General features: G+C 44.3%; 1 protein-coding gene across 1 annotated transcript in view; it reads left to right on the top strand.

The window, feature by feature from the left end:
- The window catches only part of spout1 (SPOUT domain containing methyltransferase 1), a 43,091-nt gene that overhangs the window by 8,153 nt on the left and 13,922 nt on the right, over positions 1 to 21,016 (top strand). The window contains exons 4-6 of the mRNA XM_039762556.1: positions 2,728 to 2,887; positions 4,647 to 4,736; positions 19,916 to 19,965. Coding sequence (XP_039618490.1) covers positions 2,728 to 2,887; positions 4,647 to 4,736; positions 19,916 to 19,965 — 300 coding nt within the window. The remainder of the gene's footprint in view (positions 1 to 2,727; positions 2,888 to 4,646; positions 4,737 to 19,915; positions 19,966 to 21,016) is intronic.

Below are 21,016 nucleotides of genomic sequence, written 5' to 3' on the forward strand. Positions count from 1 at the left end.
CTGCATATCTTTGGAAGGAAACCGGAGCCCAGTGTGGAATACCAGCAACATAACTCCCTGCGAGACTGCAGTGCTGTCGCTCCGCCACCGTGACACCCCCATGTGTGTAATTATTAAGTGTTCATTATTTAAACGAAATTCTATGTAAAATGTAACACACACACTTTACTGCGTTTCATCATGAAAGTGATATCAAGTTTAAATCTAAAGATTCTAAATGTGCAGAGAGTTGGAATATCAGACATTTAATTTGTTCTGTGTGGCCGCTGCTGTCAGGTCTAAGAAGCTCGTAGTGATTAAAAACTGGGATGACGTTTACGACGGTCTGCTTTAATGATAAACTATGAGGTTAAAGTGGACATTTCGAGATTAAAGCTGAAATTTCCACTTTAATCACAAAATGCACGTTTTCACCGCGTCCTTTATTTTTTTCTCAGTGGCTCAAATACAGCGCTACACATTATGTTGCTGCTGTTAAGTTGGAAAAAAGAAAAAAAGACGACACAAAAGATGATATGTGCGACTTTTAAAATGTATCGTTTTCATTACGATCGGGAATATGCGACGCTTGAATATAAAAGCACCACGAATGCCATTTTGCTTCACCACATCGAAGCATTCATCCCGTAGGATCTGCACAGAGGCTTTCTGTCACATGTAGATCGTAAACAGAGACTCTGACGTCACGTTCCGACTTTTCGCACACTGCGCCCCCCCGACTTTTTGCTGGTACTGCAACTCGCTTACGCGTCTCGTTAAGGACCTGCTCAGAGGACGCGTGAAATGAACGCGTGGCAGCCATGATGCGGGCGCGTACGCGTTCTGAGCGTGAAGTATAAGTCGGCCCTTAGAGTTCGCTTGTTTGTTTCCAAAACCAGCAGCCAATCAGATGGCAAGCTGACCTTTGGCCCACCACCTCCTTGACTCCATTTTCAGCTCTGTGTTCCTCCTACATGATCTGCTGATTTGAAAATGGAAAAGTAAAGGTCTGAGAAATCAGAAAGTCTGTGGTGCACAAAATTCTTGGATGTTCTTGTCAGAAAAAAAGAAAAATCATCCAAGAGTTGAAAATGTCTGCTGTTGAAAGGAGAACTCTACGAAGCCACGGGTTTGAATTGTGAGTGAGAATTGACTTTGAGACCCCTGCGTTAGCCGCTCATCTGCTGGTTTGCTTTGCAGTTTCCAGTTGGTTAAGGCAAGTCATTTCAAAGTTATGAAAAAAGAAATCATCCTCCAGTAATTTGTTAAATTGATGAAAGTGGCCGAGTCACAAAATCTGCGGTCAGGGTGAATTGAATTTGACTTCCATGATGAGCTCGCTGTGAGAGTCGTGACGATACTACAGGGAGATTCTAATGTGCGGGTCCCCGAGGTATGACATGTTACTGACGTATTAATGAGGTGACAGAAACGACATGAATACAGTGCATTCCTTGATAGGTGCGTCAACGAGCCAATCCTATTCAGTGTTGGAAATGGTCTCCGCCTACTTGCAAACACAGATCAGTATGGTGCTCCATATTGGCAAAGGTACCCGCAGGCATTGTGGGGGTGATGGCAGCAATCCCGTCCAGTGTTTCTCTGTAATCGTTCCACAGTATGAGGCTTGTTCTTGTACAATGTGTTCCTTTCTGTGCTCCCCAAAAGAAGAAATCCAGAGGTGTCGGGCTCAGGGAACGAGGTGACCATAGTCCCTTTGAAATGACCAAGATTCAATTTGTGCCATGCTGTGAGCTGACGTGTGACGTGTTATCCCATCTCACTGGAAATAACCTTCAGCGATCTCACAGTCGCAATGTTTGGGTACACGTCAGTATTGGTGGTGGTGGTGAAAAGATTGGGGCCTGCTGTGCACAAGTCCACCAATCTTTTCATCATGGAGTGGCCAGTTGTCCCCATATTTGCGTATTTTGTGAATTCACATAGCCCGACGGGTGAAACCAGGCCTATTTCAATGTTCCCTCACAACCTATTGACTGTATGCTACTCCTTTCTCCTTATCGGTTGGCTTCACTTCCTGAACAACAGTGAAATGATATCCATGCAGTTTTGCTTTCTTAGCAGCCCTCTGACATCTCGCGTATGACCTTCACGTCTCTTGTAAAGGTTTCATTGGCGATCCCAGGAGACGACTGCGATGAACATCACCATAACTCGGGGACCCACCTATTAGAAGCACCCAGCAGTTAACAGACAAAAGGTCAGGGCAGCTTGAAAGCTGGCATTCAGGGCAGGCTTGCAGTGTAAGAAATGCCACATTAAAGGCACAGAGAGCTGATTGGCCGAGAGCAGGGCCCTGTACTGCAGTCATCATGTAGAGGGGGCAAAGCGTATCCGCAGGAAGCCACATGTGAGCTGTCTGTGGAGGGCGAGTGCCTGAACGATTGTGGGAATAGCTGACTACGCTGAGACTTGTTGTTCTCCTTTGTATTTTGCTCACTGCGGTGGAAGAATTACAGCAGGTAGTTATGGAACCTCCAAAGTATTTTGTATCCGTCAGAGGGACCGATGCCCGCTCTGCAGCAGTAACTGTGTGCCTAACATTCTTAAACTCCTATGCAATTTCACAGCTTTTGTAACTTTGATAGTTTTGACATTTGTATCATCTACAGAGATGTTTTATGAGTCAGTTTGGTGTTTGAATGTTCTCTTGGCTGGCTGGCTGGCTGGCTGTCTGATCAGTCCTGTCTCCATCACTAATAAGCTCTCTGGATTGCATCTTGTCAGGTCGCGAGTACACCGTGAGCGTCGCCTTGCCTGGATCCGTGTTGGACAATGCACAGAGTCCAGAGCTGCGCACCTACCTTGCGGGGCAGATTGCCCGAGCTTGTGCCGTCTTCTGTGTTGATGAGGTGGTAGTTTTTGATGAGCAAGGAGAAGAGGCCAAGTAAGTTGATATCTGCACTTTCTCCCACACTGCTCCTGCATTATGTTTTTGCTTTTGTCCCATTTTAGCGTAATAAGATTGTCATTAATATAAATCAACTACTGCAGCAGCTGACCAAGCGGACTTTCAAAGACACTGAAGACTCATCTGTTGGCATCAGAGAGACCCTCCAACATTGAACATGACGTTGGTTAATCAGGAGGACGCAGATCAGAGGTGAAGGAGGTCTTGAGTGGAGTCCCCCAGCCAGGTGTCTGTCCTTAGACCTTTGCTCTCTTTAACATTAATGACAGGCTTCAGTACAGGCACTCAACTTGTTGGAATTTAGCACATGATATTAAACTTGGAGCAACGGCAGGCAGCAAAAAACGTTCAAGAAGAAATGGAAAATCCAAACTGTGTGAGCACTTGGAAAATGTGTTGCATGTGGGCAAAAGGGATGGCAGTATAAAAATGAGATGAGGGATCCTGTCCGATAGGAAACGGCCTGTAAAAATGATTTGTTAGGCTCATCTGAGCAATGCACGACGTTTTGATTTCATCAAACTTTACATCGAGATGTTGTGCTGTCGGTCCTGCTATAGTGTACAGGCGAGACTGCATTTGAAGTGTTTAGGGCAATTCTGCAGTTGAAGCTGTGCGGCGACCAAGGAGAGCTATGGCATCAAAGAATGTTTAGTCTCGAGCAGACAGCATGGCGGCGACTTTATTTGGGTCTTCAGAATTGTCAGACACATTGGTAAAGTAAATCCAGCCGATGGCTTTCAGCTAAATGGCGAATTGAGTTCTCGAGGACATCAGTGAAACAAAACGAGAAGAACATCAAGAAGTAAAGCCAGGATGGACTCTCCGTTAGGGAAAAGCATTGTGGGAATTGGAGACGAGCTACAGAGTCGAGCAGCTGTAGCACAAATGTTGACAACCTTTAAAAAGTATCTGGATGACCTATCGGGACGGCTTAGCTACTTGACAAATGGGTGACCAACGGACTGAATGTTCTCCTGTCTTTTGTTAAATTTCATATGTCGGGGCGCCTGCGTCTTTCACTTTCATTACGATTGCTTTAGGGGTGTGAGGATCCTCACCAGAGTGCGAGTTTGGATAGTTATGCATGTTAAGTGAACCTAAAACTAAACGCTCTTCTGCTGCTAAATCCAAATCGTGTGTGACATCATCTACTGTTAATGCTGCTCCGTACTTCTAAAATGTTCATTTTTATACTGTATTGGGGATTTGTTCTGTTCTGTGTATTTAACTGTGTTGTATTGCCCCCCTTTTTCTTTTTGACACCCACTGCATGCCCAACCTACCTGCACAGACAGGGGTCTCTCTCTGAACTGCCTTTCCTGGCGTTTCTTCCATAGAGAGTCGAGGCTGGGGGGCTGTCGAGAGGCAGGGCCTGTTAAAGCCCATTGTGGCACTTCTTGTGTGATTTTGGGCGACACAATAATAAATTGTATTGCTAATGTTTGTCAAATTTTGTTTTGCTGGTTTGAAGCAGCCTTCTGTTTCTTGTTAATGAAATTCATGTCCTGTTCCCTTTAATCATCCACCGTGAATCAAACATTATGTGCACCCTGGACTTAAACACACGATTGTAACCTTTTTTTAAGTTGTTTTGTGAATATGCAGGGAAAACCTTTGATGGGCTGTTTGGGAAGCAGCAAAGTTCACATTTAACATCATGTACAGTGAAATTTTTAATGCCGTGTCTCGACAAAATGGCACCTGACTCTTCTTTCTGCTTATGTTTGATTAGGACCGTTGAAGGGGAGTTCAGGGGGATTGGCAAAAAAGGACAAGCTTGTGTACAACTTGCCCGCGTCCTTCAGTACCTCGAATGCCCACAGTAAGTCTCCCACTTGGTTTAATAAGCTGAGCATCAATATCGTGATTGTCGGCTGATACTTGGAACTTGTAAAGACTAACTTTTAATGTTTCTCCCTAGATTCATTGTAGTAAAATTGGCAGTGAATGTTAAAAACAGATGTATGTATTCTCTTTATATCCTTCAACACGACTTTGTGGAGAGACATTTGTTTTTCAATTCCCACCCTCCTCTCAAACATTTTCCGACGTGACCACGGTCCTCTCAACTCTGTGGTCCCACAACAATTAAAGCAACGACGAGTTTAATTTCAAAGAACAATTCGGTCGGGTGTTGAGAGAGAAATGATGCAGCATAGAATCGAAACGGATTAGAAATTCTACAGCCAATAATGGATACAAATCCATACATCCAGAAGTATCGCACTTTACATGAAATGCATTTATTTATAAAGCACTTCGACATCAAGGCTGACCAAAGTGCTGTACAATTAAAACCCCAACATATCAGACAAACAAGAAACACGTCAGAGCTGAAGAGATTCCTAATAAAAAGTACACCGACAGTCAACGTATCGTGCTGGGTTAAAGGCCAGGGAGTAGAAGTGCGCCTTTAAATAAGACGTGAAGGAGCCTGTCTGACGTACAATGGCAAATCGCAGAATCCAGAATTTTGGAGCTGCAACTGAAAATACCCGATCACCTCGGAGTTTGCGTCGTGTCTTAGGAACACGTAAAAGCGTCTGGTCTGCTGACCTGAGAGAGCGAGGCGGTTCATAAGGGGGCAGCAGTTCCAACAAATAAAATGGGGCACAACCACTAAAGGATTTACTAACAAATGCAAGGATCTTAAAATGGATTCGGAAACAAACCAGAAGCCAAAATCGGGGTAACGTGCTCATGCTTTCTTGTGCCAGTTAAAAATCTTATTTATCTGCAAAACACGGACAAAGAAGTTTTCTTGGATTACTATATGAATCTGAAACATCACACTTGCATTTATAATAAACCGACATGTGACAAATTGTCAGTGATAATAGCTTTGAAAGACGGAGATACCAAAGACAGAGTTGATATTCGTGTTTATCCAAAAGCACAGCGCGATTCGTCGGTTCTGTCTAACCGCCTCATTCCTATCCTTTACTTTTCCCTGATGGCAAGACAGGATGGTTGTACAATATGAAACACATGAAATTGGATAAACGAGTAACACCCACACGATATTTCAGGTCCAAATTAGCGATGCGTTCCAATGTATTTAACCTACTTTTGTCATCTCACCGTCCACCGCAACATTACATCATTAATGCGTATCTAAAAGTCGAAGCTAATCGTCTCTTCTTTATTAAATCGAATCATATGCAGGGTCTCATTGATCACGTTCAAAATTCAAATTTCAATACTTCAGACAAATTCAAAGTAGGTAAAGCAGTAATATTACCGTCATCGTCATATCAAGGTAGTCAAAGAGCATGGCAGCACTTCTATTACAATGCAATGGCAATATCCTGAACTATCGGTCGGCCAGATTTATTTATTACAATGACTTGCAATCCACATTGGCCAGAAATTCGTTGATTCTTGAGCATAATGCCACCGGCTACATCGGCTCTGGAAATTCACGTTCGTAAGTAGATTGTTTTATCAAAAAGTCTTAGTTTTATTGAAGGAACTCGAAACGGTGTTCGGTCAAACCAGAGCATACATTTACACGATTGACTTTGAAGAACATGCGTTTATTGGTTACTTTGCAAAATAAATGAACTGCTGCTGATGTCGATCACTTTGTCTGTGGTCAATTTCCAAACAGAGAAGCCTGTCCTGCATTACGGTACAAAGTCATTCAACACGGACCTCGTTTAAAGGATTCAGTATGTTAAGTCTCAAAAGAAAAAAATGGGTTTAAAGAAAAGTCGGTTTGTTTATTAGAGAGAAAGAAACGATATTCACTCACGGGCAGTTATACGTTAACATTTTCCTGATGAAAGTCCAAACACGGAATCAAAATTCAGTGTAATATTTTCGAAAAGTAAATTCAAAATATTGTTTTTACTGAAGTTTTAAAGTAAAAGTGTAAGTTTAAAAAGTATTTGCATGTTCATTTCAAAGCCAAACAGGACGAAAATGTATAACGCAGCGAATACCTATAATGCAGTGTGAAACAATTTCTTTCAATTTATTACGTTTTACTGTTTTTTTTTTTACTCTAGTTAATTACTTACTGAAGTGTAAAATAGTCAGTTCTACTATGCATATGTGACAGTTGCCATGAAAATAACAATCTGTTCAATTGGGTATCTGGTTACCAATACCCAGGGGTTGGCAAGCAAAGTGAGGGGGGGGCAGCGCCCTTCTGTGGTTGTAAAGTGGCATGTCCATGATGGTTCAGTAATGGCACAGCTAGTGCTGGGCGGTATACCAGTTCATACTGAAAACCATTTTTTTTTTTTTTTTTTTTTGTTATGATGTGGATTTTTCTTATACCGCAACACCGGTTTAAATTGACTAAACGATGTTCAGAACGTTGTAGCAGGGCTACTTAGAATTAGTGTTGTCAATGTTTGTGCTGAGTGCGTTTTGTTTCCATCGTCCTGTTTGCTGTTTATCATGTGTGCATCAGTGAATGTTGTCCCCGCAAATACAGAGGGGACAGATGGTGGAGGGAGAACACAGCCCCAAGATGGAAAACCCCTCCCGATTGGTTATATAGTGATGAGGCAAGAAGGAGAAAGACGGAGATCACAATTCACTTGCAACGAACCACCAGCACCTGCTAATTTTCCACATCGCGCTTTGGGATCCCGTTTGTTTTTCATTCTGCCGGACTTACATCGATTCACTCATCGGCAGAGACCCCGGGGTTGAACTACATTGTCCACCACACGCCGAGGATTCCATTTTTGTTTCTGGGGAATTCAAACACGTCACCTATCTGTTGAACAGTCATCTGTATTCAGGATAGTTTTATACTTGGACTCGAATTCACGATCATTGGCATTTCCATATTCATATATATTTATTTCTGTTTTGTGTTTATTACTGGGACAAAGGAGGGTTTTGTTATTGTGTGTGTGTGTATGTGTATGTGTATGTGTATATATATATATATATATATATACACACTCACCTAAAGGATTATTAGGACCACCGTACTAATCCGGTGTTTGACCCCCTTTCGCCTTCAGAACTGCCTTAATTCTACGTGGCATTGATTCAACAAGGTGCTGAAAGCATTCTTTAGAAATGTTGGCCCATATTGATAGGATAGCATCTTGCAGTTGATGGAGATTTGTGGGATGCACATCCTGGGCACGAAGCTCCGTTCCACCACATCCCAAAGATGCTCTATTGGGTTGAGATCTGGTGACTGTGGGGGCCATTTTAGTACAGTGAACTCATTGTCATGTTCAAGAAACCAATTTGAAATGATTCGAGCTTTGTGACATGGTGCATTATCCTGCTGGAAGTAGCCATCAGAGGATGGGTACATGGGGGTCATGAAGGGATGGACATGGTCAGAAACAATGCTCAGGTAGCTGATGCCCAATTGGCACTAAGGGGCCTAAAGTGTGCCAAGAAAACATCCCCCACACCATTGCACCACCACCACCAGCCTGCACAGTGGTAACAAGGCATGATGGATCCATGTTCTCATTCTGTTTACGCCAAATTCTGACTCTACCATTTGAATGTCTCAACAGAAATCGAGACTCATCAGACCAGGCAACATTTTTCCAGTCTTCAACTGTCCAATTTTGGTGAGCTCGTGCAAATTGTAGTGGAGATGAGTGGTACCCGGTGGGGTCTTCTGCTGTTGTAGCCCATCCGCCTCAAGGTTGTGCGTGTTGTGGCTTCACAAATGCTTTGCTGCATACCTCGGTTGTAACGAGTGGTTATTTCAGTCAAAGTTGCTCTTCTATCAGCTTGAATCAGTCGGCCCATTCATTCTCCTCTGACCTCTAGCATCAACAAGGCATTTTCGCCCACAGGACTGGATGTTTTTCCCTTTTCACACCATTCTTTGTAAACCCTAGAAATGGTTGTGCGTGAAAATCGCAGTAACTGAGCAGATTGTGAAATACTCAGACCGGCCCGTCCGGCACCAACAACCATGCCACGCTCAAAATTGCTTAAATCACCTTTCTTTGCCATTCTGACATTCAGTTTGGAGTTCAGGAGATTGTCTTGACCAGGACCACACCCCTAAATGCATTGAAGCAACTGCCATGTGATTGGTTGATTAGATAATTGCATTCATGAGAAATTGAACAGGTGTTCCTAATAATCCTTTAGGTGAGTGTGTGTATATGTATGTGTGTGTGTATATGTGTATATGTATGTATATGTATATTATTATATAATATATATATAAAATGGTTGTTGCTTTGGTGGTGGTTTATACATATATATTATCTATGTGTGTGATTTGTATTTTTTATTTCATTTAATATAATCACTTATTTTTACATATCTGCTTTTGTGTGCCTATGTTTAATCTGTCAATTGTGGGACAAATTGTATTTGTTGGAGGTATGGCTTGATTTATAAGATTCACCTCAGTAATTTATCCAGGCCACAGGCCTTGAAGGTGTAGATGCTAGCTGGGTAAGGGGTCGGCCATTACATAAGTGGTGTGCCCTCTCTGAAGAATCTTTACAAATACTTTCGCTATCTGCCTTTAAAAAAGTTTTCCCGTTTGCCACCATATCTGTAGTGCGTGCCGAGCAGGACGACACCATTGTTTCGCCATGGGGTGAGGAAGGAGTAGCCGGGGCACGTCACGTCACGGTCAGAGTGTGTTCAGCGGTGCAGGAGGTGGTGGATTCCTTGCAGTCGCTGTACCTCGAAGATCACCATGGACCTGAGGAGGAATGTCTAGAGGATGTCTTGTCTCCGTGGGAAGATCTGGCACAACAACTCGCCCGGCTGGATGAGAAAGTCCGCGAGGTCGCTGAATGCTTGCTCAGATCAGAAGCTCCCAGGAGGAAATAAAAGAATATATAAATGATCAAATTAAACTCCTGCGGCGGGAACTTTCTGTTGTGCCTCCAGAGACGAGATGGCAAGAATCTCTTCAGGCCGGGGGTCCAAAGGAGTCTCCAGAATTTGTGTCAGTCACCCTGTCATTCTACACCATCCGGGTTCCGTGGGGGGAGGTGAATACCTCAATCAGCCCTCCGTCCCTGGGGTGCACCTCTCCTTTCCCAAGTTGAGGGCGCAATATAACATCGACGATGTCCTCAACTTTGTGGAAGAAGGGGAGTCATATCTGGCTGTTAATCCTTTAACCCCAGAAGAACTTATGGGGGTGATAGGGGCCTCCCTCTCGGAGCCGGTGCGGAACTGGTGGCTGACGGCGAAGAAGAATATTCAAGACTGGGGATCCTTTCGCTGATCTGTCCTCGCGGCTTTTCTTCCAGAAGACTACGAATCTGAACTGCAGGACAAGCTGCGATCCATGGTGCAACTGCCTTCACAATCCTTTCGGGATTTCGCCTATGAATATTGGGCTTTGTGTTTGAAGTGGCGGCCGGCTATGCCTGAAGAAGAGGTGGTCCGCCGCATCCTTAATGGCTGTCACCCGCGGTTAGCTGGGGGTCTCAGGGGGGTTGTGGGGTCGGTGGAAGACCTGGTGATGGTGGCCTCGCAAGTGGAACAGGACTGGAGAAACTCAAAAACGTACTGGAACAAGGTACAAGCCAGTATGCGAGAAACCCAGTCCCTAAAACCCTAGTGAGCCAAACCTTGTCGATCATCATGCAAGTATGTCCCTCCTGATCATCCCAGTGAAGCTGCGGTGGTGGATACAGGGAGCCATCACACCTTAATACATAAAAGTATTGAAAGAGAATTAGCCGACCGTCTGCCCCTTCTGTCAGATTCATGTTGGCAGATGGGAGTGAACCTAGGGCCCTGGGCAAAGTCCCCTTGAGGTTACAGTGTACTCTCCACCACCTGGGAGATGGAAACCTATGTCCTGGATGACCGGCACCTGTCTGTCCCGTTACTCCTTGGGCTGGATTCTTTGACCACCATGAAGATGACCATCCATCTCAGTCCCAGGGGGTATACGGTGCCAGGTGAAGGGGTATGCAAATTTATTTATAAATCAAAAGAAGACCTGGGCTCAGAATTCATTGGTTTCTACGCGGCAGTGAGGAGCATCGCAAGAACCTCGGTGGCAGCCCCTGTGGAGGAACAGCCCGAAGAGGTGAGGCCGGTGCTGAAGAAGTGGGCCAAGGTGTGGGCTGAAAAATTAGTCGCCAGTGGAGTTACCCATGTGATCCACACCTCGGACGAAATTCCAGTAAGGCACTGAGCCTACCACGTTTCTCCACTAAAGCAGGGCATGATTAAAGAACATCTGGATCGAATGCTCACCGAAGGAATAATCGAACCATCTTCCTCCTCCTGGGCATCCCCTGTAGTCCTTGTGAAGAAAACTGAAGACTCCTATCGTTTCTGTGTGGACTACAGGGGGGTTAACGGAAAGACGAGCCTGGACGCATATCCCATGCCCCTGGTTCATGAGATTCTGAAGTCACTGCATGGAGCTGCAGTTTTCAGCACACTGGACCTCCGCAGTGGCTACTTGAAGGTGCTGATGGACGAGGGGAGTAAGAAGAAGGTGGCAGTCATCACCCCCGAAGGCTTGTTCCAATTCAAAGGCATGCCTTTTGGCCTTAAAAATGCTGGGGCCACCTTCCAGCGGCTCATGGAACAAGTCCTGAGGGGTTTGACAGGAAAGATCTGCTGTGTTTATATCTACAATGTCATTGTTTACTGCCCTTCTATTAAAGAACATCTCCAGGACTTGGACACCATCTTCCAACGTTTCATCAAGCGCACCTCACGCTGAACACTAAGAAGTGTACCTTCATTCAATCCCACATCCACTTCCTCGGGCACATTCTTTCATCGGAGGGGGTCACTGTAGACCTCGAGAAGACCTTAGCCATCCAGGACTGCCCCACGCCCACGGATTTGAAATCTTTACAACGTTTCTTTGGGTTAGTGGGGGTGGTATCACAAGTTCATCCCCAGGATGGCCGATATAGTGGCTCCCTTGAACTCTTTAAGGAAAAAAGATGTCCCGTGGGAGTGGACAACGGAGGGCCAGGACGCGGTCGAGCAACTGAAGAGCCATCTTCAAAAGCTGCCAGTTCTGGCCCAGCCAGATCCACAGCTCACCTTCCAGGTACAAACTGATGCCAGCAACCTGGGGCTTGGCGCCGTGCTTACTCAGAAAATCCACCAGGCTGAACATGTCATCGCGTACGCCTCTCGAGCACTGCACGGCACTGAGCTGAATTATTCGATGGCTGAAAAAGAATGTTTGGCCGTCGTGTGGGCTGTGGAAAAATAGAGACACTATCTGGAGGGGGTTGAGTTTGAAGTGCACACCGACCATCGCGCTCTGACCTGGGTATTTAGTCACCCGAAGACCTCCTCCCGTCTAACCAGGTGGGTACTCCGTCTCCAGAACTTTAAAGGTGACCTATCGGAAAGGCCGTGGCAATATTGTGCCTGATGCTCTGTCCAGGGTGTCAGAGCCACCGGGGATGGTGTGTTTGGCAGGGGCAAAGAAGATGGTCCTCCCTCTGCCAAGAAGCCTTCTAGACCTGGTTCAGACACAAGCCACCAGTCCATTCTGCCAGAACATCAGGGAAGGAGTGGAGCAACAGTGCACTGACCAGGTACACTTCATGGACCTCCTGGGGGTTCTGTACAGGACCACTCCATCCTCCCTTGGGGGTCTACAGCACCAAATAGTGGTCCCAGAAGAGCTCATCCCCGACTTCCAGAGTTATTATGACGACATTCCTTTAGGTGGTCACCTTGGAAGGACAAAAACTTTATTGAAGATCCTGCGGGTTGCGTGGTGGCCGCCTGTCCAGAAAGACGTTGGCCACCACGTGAAGTGCTTAACCTGCCAGCAGCTCAAAAACCCACCTGGTAAACCGGCAGGATTTTTACAATCGGCGATTGCTGAAGGACCGCGGAAAACTTTGGGAGTCGACCTGATGGGGCCATTTCCTGTTACCAGCTCGAGGAAAACCGTCCTGATGGTGGTGATTGATTGTTTTTTGAAGTGGGTGGAGCTGTTTGCATTAATAGACACGGGGCTCCATAGTAATAGTGTTGTCCATGTTTGTGCTGAGTGCGTTTTGTTTCCATCGTTTATCATGTGTGCGTCAGTGAATGTTGTATACAGAGGGGATGGATGATGGACGGAGAACGCCTGTTTACAATTAATCAAGTACAACCAGCTCATGACTATATAACCAATCAGGAGGGAACAGAGAGGAAGGAGAAAGACGGAGATCACAATTCACTTGCAACCAACCACCAGCACCTGCTAATTTTCCACATCGCGCTTTGGGATCCCGTTTGTTTTTCATTCTGCCGGACTTGCATCAATTCACTCATCGGCAGAGACCCCGGGGTTGAACTACATTGTCCACCACACGCCGAGGATTCCATTTTTGTTTCCAGGAAATTCAAACACGTCGCCTATCTGTTGAACAGTCATCTGTATTCAGGGTAGTTTTATACTTGGACTCGAATTCACGATCATTGGCATTTCCGTATTCATTTATCTTTGTGTTTTGTGCTTGTTACTGGGACAAAGGAGGGTTTTGTTATTGTGTGTATGGTGTTGTCACGTTGCTGCTTTGGTGGTGGTTTATACATATATATTTTCTACGTGTGAAATTTGTCTTTTTTGTTATTTCATTTAATATGATTAATCACTTACTTTTACATATCTGCTTTTGTGTGCCTATGTTTAATCGGTCGATTGTGGGGCCAACTGTATTTGTTAGATGTGCGGCTTGATTTATAAGATTCACCTCAGTAATTTATCCAGGCCACAGGTCTTGAAGGTGTAGATGCCAGCTGGGTGAATGGTCGGCCATTACATGAGTGGCGCAGCAGGAAACTCTTCAAGTGGGGACCTTTTTCACTGCTACACCGCTAAATAAGTGCTGCTGGTGGTGTAGGTATTGCGCGGTGAAAATGGACAGAGAACATTCCAAGACTGAAGCTGACGATAAAGTTGAACTTGATGACACATCAGAACTTTTGACGAAATAAAGGAGTCCCGTCTGTTGCCTTTTAAAAGGTCGGATGTGGACCATTATGTTCAAATGTGTGAATTCTGTTTCTATACTTCTGGATGTTACTGCAAGTCAAGTTGTTCTTGTTTTATGTGTTTTCAGTACAGTGTAATGTGTCTGTGTCTGTGTAATGGTGTGACGACATGTTGACTTTATTCTCGTAATTTGTCATTCACGTAGAACATTGTAAACTAAACTTCATCTTAAAATGAATATTTGCTAGATTTTCTCAAACCCTGTCATAAGTTATGTAGCACGTTAAATGCTCTGTTAAGTGTTTAATTGCTATGCGCTTCTTAAAGTGACTTCCTCCGCTCTAAGAGGAGGCGCAGGCAGCGATCGCCGCACAGAATCCATTCACTTCATGATATTCCTGCTGCCTGAACATTTAGAATGCTAAGATCAATACTTGATATAACTTTCATGATGAAATGTATTAAAGCAGGTATTAATCATGTGGGGGCACGGTGGCATGGAGGTTGCACTGCTGCCTCACCCCAAGGGGGTCCTGGGTGTTCCCTGCCTTGAATTTGCATGTTTTTCTGGTGGGTTTACTCGGCGTGCTTCAGTTTCCTTTCAAAGTCCTGTAGGATGGCGGGTTTTGTTCTCCTGTATTAACCCTGCTAGTGTACGTGTTGCTCGTATTCACCCTGCGATGTTCAGCGGCCTCGTTCAGGACTTGTTCCTGCCTCGCACACAATGCTTGCTGGGATGGGCGCATTCCCGAATGGATGGATTAATTAAACATGTATAACAAGCATATTTTGAAAGTTCTGAACACTAAGTAGTCTAAGTTTATAACTAGTTTTAATTTCACAAACACGTTTGTCGTGTGGTGGTTGGTTATGTGGAGAAAGAAGAAGGAAGGATAGGAACGGGGGTTTGGTACCGACAGACAGCACGATTGCAAGAACAAAAGCCCGCTCAGAAGAACATCCATTGATTTGTTTGTGTCTCTGACCACCAGATCACGAACCCAACATTTACACAATATTCAACTTAAACCTGTGCGATGCCCATTCATACAGTCATGGCCGAAATTATCGGCACCCCTGGAATTTTCCCAGAAAATGCACCACTTCTCCCAGAAGATTGTTGCAATTCCAAATGTTTTGGTATCCACGTGTTTATTTCCTTTATGTGCATTGGAACAACACAAAAAAACAGAGAAAAAAAGCCAAATCTGACATCAAGTCACACAGAACTCCAAAATGATTGGCACCTTTCAAAATTGTGGGTAAATCGTTTTATTTCAAGCATATGAAGCTCGTTTGAACTCACCTGTGCTGGCAATACAGCAGTCGCACCTGAAGCCAGTTAAAATGGGGACAAGCGGACTCAACCTTTGTGTTGTGTGTCTGAGTGGGCCACACTAAGTAAGCATGGAGAACAGAAAGAAGAGCTGAGAATTGTCTGAGGACTTGAGAACAAACATTGTGGAAAAAAATCAACACTCTCAAGGCTCCAAGTCCATCTCCAGAGATCTTCATGTTCCTCTGTCCACTGTGCGCAACATAATCGAGAAGTTCAACACATGGCACTGTAGCTAATCTCCCTGGACGAGGATGGAAGAGAAAAATTAGTGAAAGGCTGCAGCGAAGGAGAGTCCGAATGGTGGATTAACAGCCCAGTCAACTTCCAAATGTATCCAAGTTGTTCTGCAGACTCGGGGTGCAACAGCGTCGACATCTGAACGAAATGAAACGCTAGGGCAGGAGAGCCAGGAGGACCCCACTGCTGACACAGAAACATCAAAAAGCCACACTGGAGTTTGTCAAAGTGTACTTGAGGAAGACAAAATCCTTCTGGGAGAACGAACGTCTTGTAGACAGATGAGACCAAGGTAGAGAGAGCGTTTTGGTAAAGCTCATCATTCTACTGTTTACAGAAAACGGAATGAGGCCTACAACGAAAAGAACAACCGTACCTCCAGTCAAACATGGTGGAGGGTCGAAGATGTTTCGGGGATGTTTTACTGCCTCTGGCACTGGAAGTCTTGACTGTGTGGGAGGCATCATGAAATCTGAAGACTACCAAAAGATATTGGGGCGCAATGTAGGGCCCCGTGACAGAAAGCTGGGTCTGCGTCAGAGGTCATGGGTGTTCCAGCAGGACAATGACCCCAAACATATCTCGAAAAGCACTGGAGAATTCTGAAGTGGCCAGCAACGAGTCCGGATCGAAATCCGTTGGAACACTCATGGAGACATCTCTAAATTGCTGTCGGGAGAAGGTGCCCTTCAAATCTGAGAGACCTCGAGCAGTTTGCAACAGAAGAGCGGTCGGAAATTCCAGTTGAGAGGCGTAACAAGCTTGGTGATGGTTATAGGAAGCGCTTGATTTCAGTTATTTTTTTCCAAAGGGCGTGCAACCAAATATTAAGTTGAGGGTGCCAATAATTTTGTCCAGCCGGGTTTTTGAGTTTTGTGTGAAATGTCAGATTTGGCTTTCTTCTTTTTTTTTTTTTATGGTGTTCCAATGCACATAAAGGAAATAAACACATGGATACCAAAACATTTGGAATTGCAACAATCTTCTGGGAGAAGTGGTGCATTTTCTGGGAAAATTTCAGGGGTGCCGATAATTTTGGCCATGACTGTACATCCAGTTTTTTGGAGTCTCGTCACACCTGCCATAAAGTTCTCAACACTGAATGTACACCTGGGGACCCCTTACTGTGAGGGAGCAGCACCGCCGTGCATGTTTAATACCTGCTTTAATGCATTTCATCATGAAAATGATATCAAGTATTGATCTTAGCATTCTAAATGTTCAGAGAGCAGGAATATCATGAAGTGAATGGATTCTGTGTGGAGGAAGTCAGTTTAAGAAGTGCGTAGTGATTAACAACTGGGCCAGGGAACACAACACAAAGCATTTAATGTGCGACTTTAACTTCTGACGGGGTGGGAGAAAATCTAGTGAATTAAACATTCATTTTAGGATGAAGTCAACATGTCGACATGTAGTTTGTTTGTTTTTTTCTTCACCGTGGCCCTAATACGATTCTGTAGTGCTATACCACAGGTAGCATTAGAAATGCGAGTTGCAGTTTTATTGTTGAAGTTTATCGTGTAGCTTGAAGCAAAGTCCATATTCATGCAGTTTGCCTCAATGACGGTTCAGTTGGTAAAGAGGTCATCACCATGTTGCACTTGTTTTATTGTATTTTAATTTAGTGAATACTGTGTACTGTACCTGGGCTTGAAGTAACAGTGCAACTATTAGTAATAATACTATTATTTAATTTTTTGTTATCTATTAGTTTAAATATTATGCAGTTTAATGATGATAAAGTGGTTTAAAAAGTCACTTTAACGTGTAAGTGGACAGAGATTGTTAACATTAACAAAGTGTAGTTGGTTTACAAAAAATACAGTACAGTAATCCTCTCGATCGCTGGGTTATGCTCCAGAACCCCCGCAATAGATGAAAACCTGCGAAGTAGAAGCCATATGTCTGTGTAGTTATTTTTATATATTTTAAACCCTTATAAACTCTCCCACACTGTTAACATTATTAGAGCCCTCTAGACATGAAATAACACCCTTTAGTCAAAAGTTTAAACTGTCCTCCATGACAAGACAGAGATGGCAGTTCTTTCTCACAATTAAAACAATGCAAACATATCTTCTCTTCAAAGGAGTGTCTGCGTCAGGAGCAGAGAATGTCAGAGAGAGAGAAAAGCAAACAATCAAAAAATCCATACGTGTGCTTTTAAGTTTGCCGAAGCACCGCAATAAAGCGGCATTTTTCAGAGGAGCGTCCGTATCCTCTAAGCAAACAGCACCTCTGCTCACATCTCCTCCGTCAGGCGCAGAGAATGTCAGAGAGGGCGAGAGAGAGGCAGAGACCAGCAAACAATCGAGCACCGCGCGGGAAGCATATCTTATAGCATTGAGGAGTTTTAGTTAATATGTAATACGTGCTCTGATTGGGTAGCTTCTCAGCCATCCGCCAATAACGTCCCTTGTATGAAATCAACAGGGCAAACAAACTGAGGAAGCCTGTACCATAAATGAAAAGACACATTGTCCGCAGAAATCCGTGAACCAGCGAAAAAATCCATGATATATATTTAGATATGCGTACATTTAAAATCCGCGATAGAGTGAAGCCACGAAAGTCGAAGCCCGATATAGTGAGGGATTACTGTATTGATTATTTATTCCTTTTCTAAGACGCGCTCAGTGCAATACAACTGTTCACAAGCACCTCTGGATATTTTACGAAGTCTAAATGCCTCTTTGGATGGTTGAAAATATGTTGTCAAAATTATAGTTTGAAGTTTTTTGCAAAATTTGTTGAATAAAAAGGTTCTCTATTTTGACTGCATCTGTCATGCAATGTGATTCCTTCCCTTCATTAGTGCCACCCCCTTGAAAACGATCACTTTATGGGGCCATGCAAGCCTGGATTAATGCCTGTGTGCACATTAAAATGTTGTTTTTGTACAATGTGTGATTCTCATGACAGTGGAACAGGTCATTCTTAGCAGTGGAAAATGTGGTTAATATCCACTCATGCATGGGGAAAAAAATACGTCCAAATACCGTGAAACCGGGATAATTTAGAAAAATACCGTGATCTAGAATTTTGGTCATACCGCCCACCCGAGGCACGACCACAACAGATGGAAAAGAAGGCCATGGACGATAAGAAGTAAAACAGCTACGCCTGCACCATATGAATGTGTAGACACTTGAGCAGCTCCATCCCTCGTCAAGTGTCCCATCTTATACAGAAGCTGAATTCTGACAGGATGGTACACCGAGGACAGTAGGTTATCTATCCACTAAGAAAGGACATTTTGATATTTAAATAAGCAGTATTTAAAACAAAAACAGAAGAAGAATTAAAGACCCCAAATTTTCAAAAACGCTTTAAGGGCTTTGATTGAAATGTGGATATGTCATAGAAAGAAAATTAAAAGTAGCTGACACGTATTTGTTGACATTTATTAATATTGTGGTAACTATAGAAGGTGTGAAGGACAGGGCAGAAGCGATTGGCAGACCTCGCAAATGGCACTGCCAACCAATTTGGCGAGCAGATGAATGAAAACGGGGCCTGGACAGGAAAAGAGAGAGACGTGAGCGACCCTGTAGTGAAATGGAAAGAGAAAGCTGAGCAAAGCTCAAGGGAGGAAACGGAGGTCAGTGATTAGCAAGCCCTGTTTCTTGCTGTTAACTACCAGCTCTCGCTTTGGGTTTTTGCTCCACTCTGCTGACCTCCAGCTGCCAGTTGTGGTGCTGATAACAGGGGCTTCCAGTAACCTCAGCCCAGCCTAGTTCCCCACTCTTTGATACCCCAGTGTCTGCCTTAAATAGGGGTGCTTGAATTTCTAATATGTGTTGTGATGTTTAAAGCTACTCGTCACGTTAACATATCCATGTGAGTCACACGGTGCCGGCACTTACCAATGTCCAAGTACTGCTTTACATACACATGTGCAGACTTCACAGGGGGACAAAAAGAAGTCCTACACTTGAGTGGGCAATGCAAACAAGTGGTAGCTGTAAACCTCTAACGATGATAAATGTACTGTATGCACAAATTTCCCATTATTCCTAGTTGTTACCCATTTTAGTCCTGTGAGATTGAGTCTCGCAGTGACCAACAGCTGCCAGTTCCCTAGGAAAAGCAGGAGTGTAGCGCATTGACGAGTAAGCGGCTCCAGTGGCCTCGTGTTACTTGTTTATCCACGGAGACTTACAAGAGTTGGCGTTCAAGTTGTACCTTTTGGTTTTCAATTTGGAGCTCAGACAGGTGAAGTGACTTGCTGAGGGTCACACAGTGTCAGCAGGGGAACTTGAACCCTCAGCCTGAGGTCCAAAGTCTTAACCACTACACCACGATGCCTGCCAATAATAGTACCTTATAATAAGTACCAATCCTGGGTGGCTGGGTGTATCAGAAATGACTAACTGACAGTGCTGTGACAGGAGGCCAGTGGTCATCTCTCATCATGTGGTTAAATATTAATTATAAAAATGATAATGCCTAACCTCTTCTAGCCTTATTAGCGTTCTTTGTCTTCCACATTCTTTATTTGTACTTAGTTAGACTTTTTTTTTTGCAGGTATCTACGCAAGTCTTTTTTCCCAAAGCATCAGGATCTGCAGTTTGCTGGTAACCTACCTGTCTGTCTGTCTGTCCAACTCGGTACTCGTCATTAACTTTTGGAATGTGCTGTGCTGTGTAATGCATGTAGTAATCAAATGCATTACTTTTGTATTCCAGCAGGTGGCACCCTAAACCGTGCCCGTTGCTGTTCATTCGAGACAACAGACATACTGACACAAACTTAATGAAGGAAAACGTAAATCGGAACTAAAACTGAAAGAGGGAGTACTGCAGTCAAAGTAAAAAGTCTGTGAACCCTTTGGAATGATTTGGTTTACTGCATGAGTTGGTCATAAAACGTGATGTGATCTTCATCTGAGTCCCTGGTCCTGATCTACACAGTGAGCTTAAGCCAATGACACACACAGCACTCTGCTCTTTCATGTCTTTATTTTACAAACGCATTCATCGTTCACAGCGATAGTTAAAAACGTAAGTGAACCTTGGGATTTAATAACTGGCTGACCCTCCTTTGGCAGCACTGACCTCAACCGGGCGTTTCCTGTAACTGCAGATCAGACCTGCACATCGTGCGGGGGGGATTTTCACCCATTCTTCCCTGCAGAACTACCTTAACTCTTAACTCTTCTCCCATATTCTTTGCTTGTCTTCTGTGTGTGGCTCTCACTCTTCAAGTCATTCAGTAGGATTGAGATCAGGGCTCTGACTGGGCCGCTCCACAAGGCCAAGTTTGTTCTTCTGAAGCCATCGTGCTGTGGATTTGCTGCGATCTTTGGGCTCATCGTCCTGTTGCATCACCCAGCCTCTTCTGAGCTTAAGTTGACGGACAGACACCCTCACATTATCCTGGAGAATTTGTTGATAAACTTGGGAATTAATTTTTCCCCTCAACGATGCCAAGCTGTCCAGGCCCTGATGCATCAAAGCAGGCCCAAATCCAGATGTTCCCTCCACCATACTTCACTGTAGGGATGATGTTTTGATGTTGATATGCGGTGCCCTTTTTATGCCAAGTGAAGTTCCGCTTGCTTCTCCCAAATAGTTCCATTTTGGTTTCGTCACTCCACAAAACATTTTCCCAGTGCCGTTGTGGAGT

This window comes from Polypterus senegalus, chromosome 9 (assembly GCF_016835505.1).
Source record: "Polypterus senegalus isolate Bchr_013 chromosome 9, ASM1683550v1, whole genome shotgun sequence".
NCBI lineage: Eukaryota > Metazoa > Chordata > Cladistia > Polypteriformes > Polypteridae > Polypterus > Polypterus senegalus.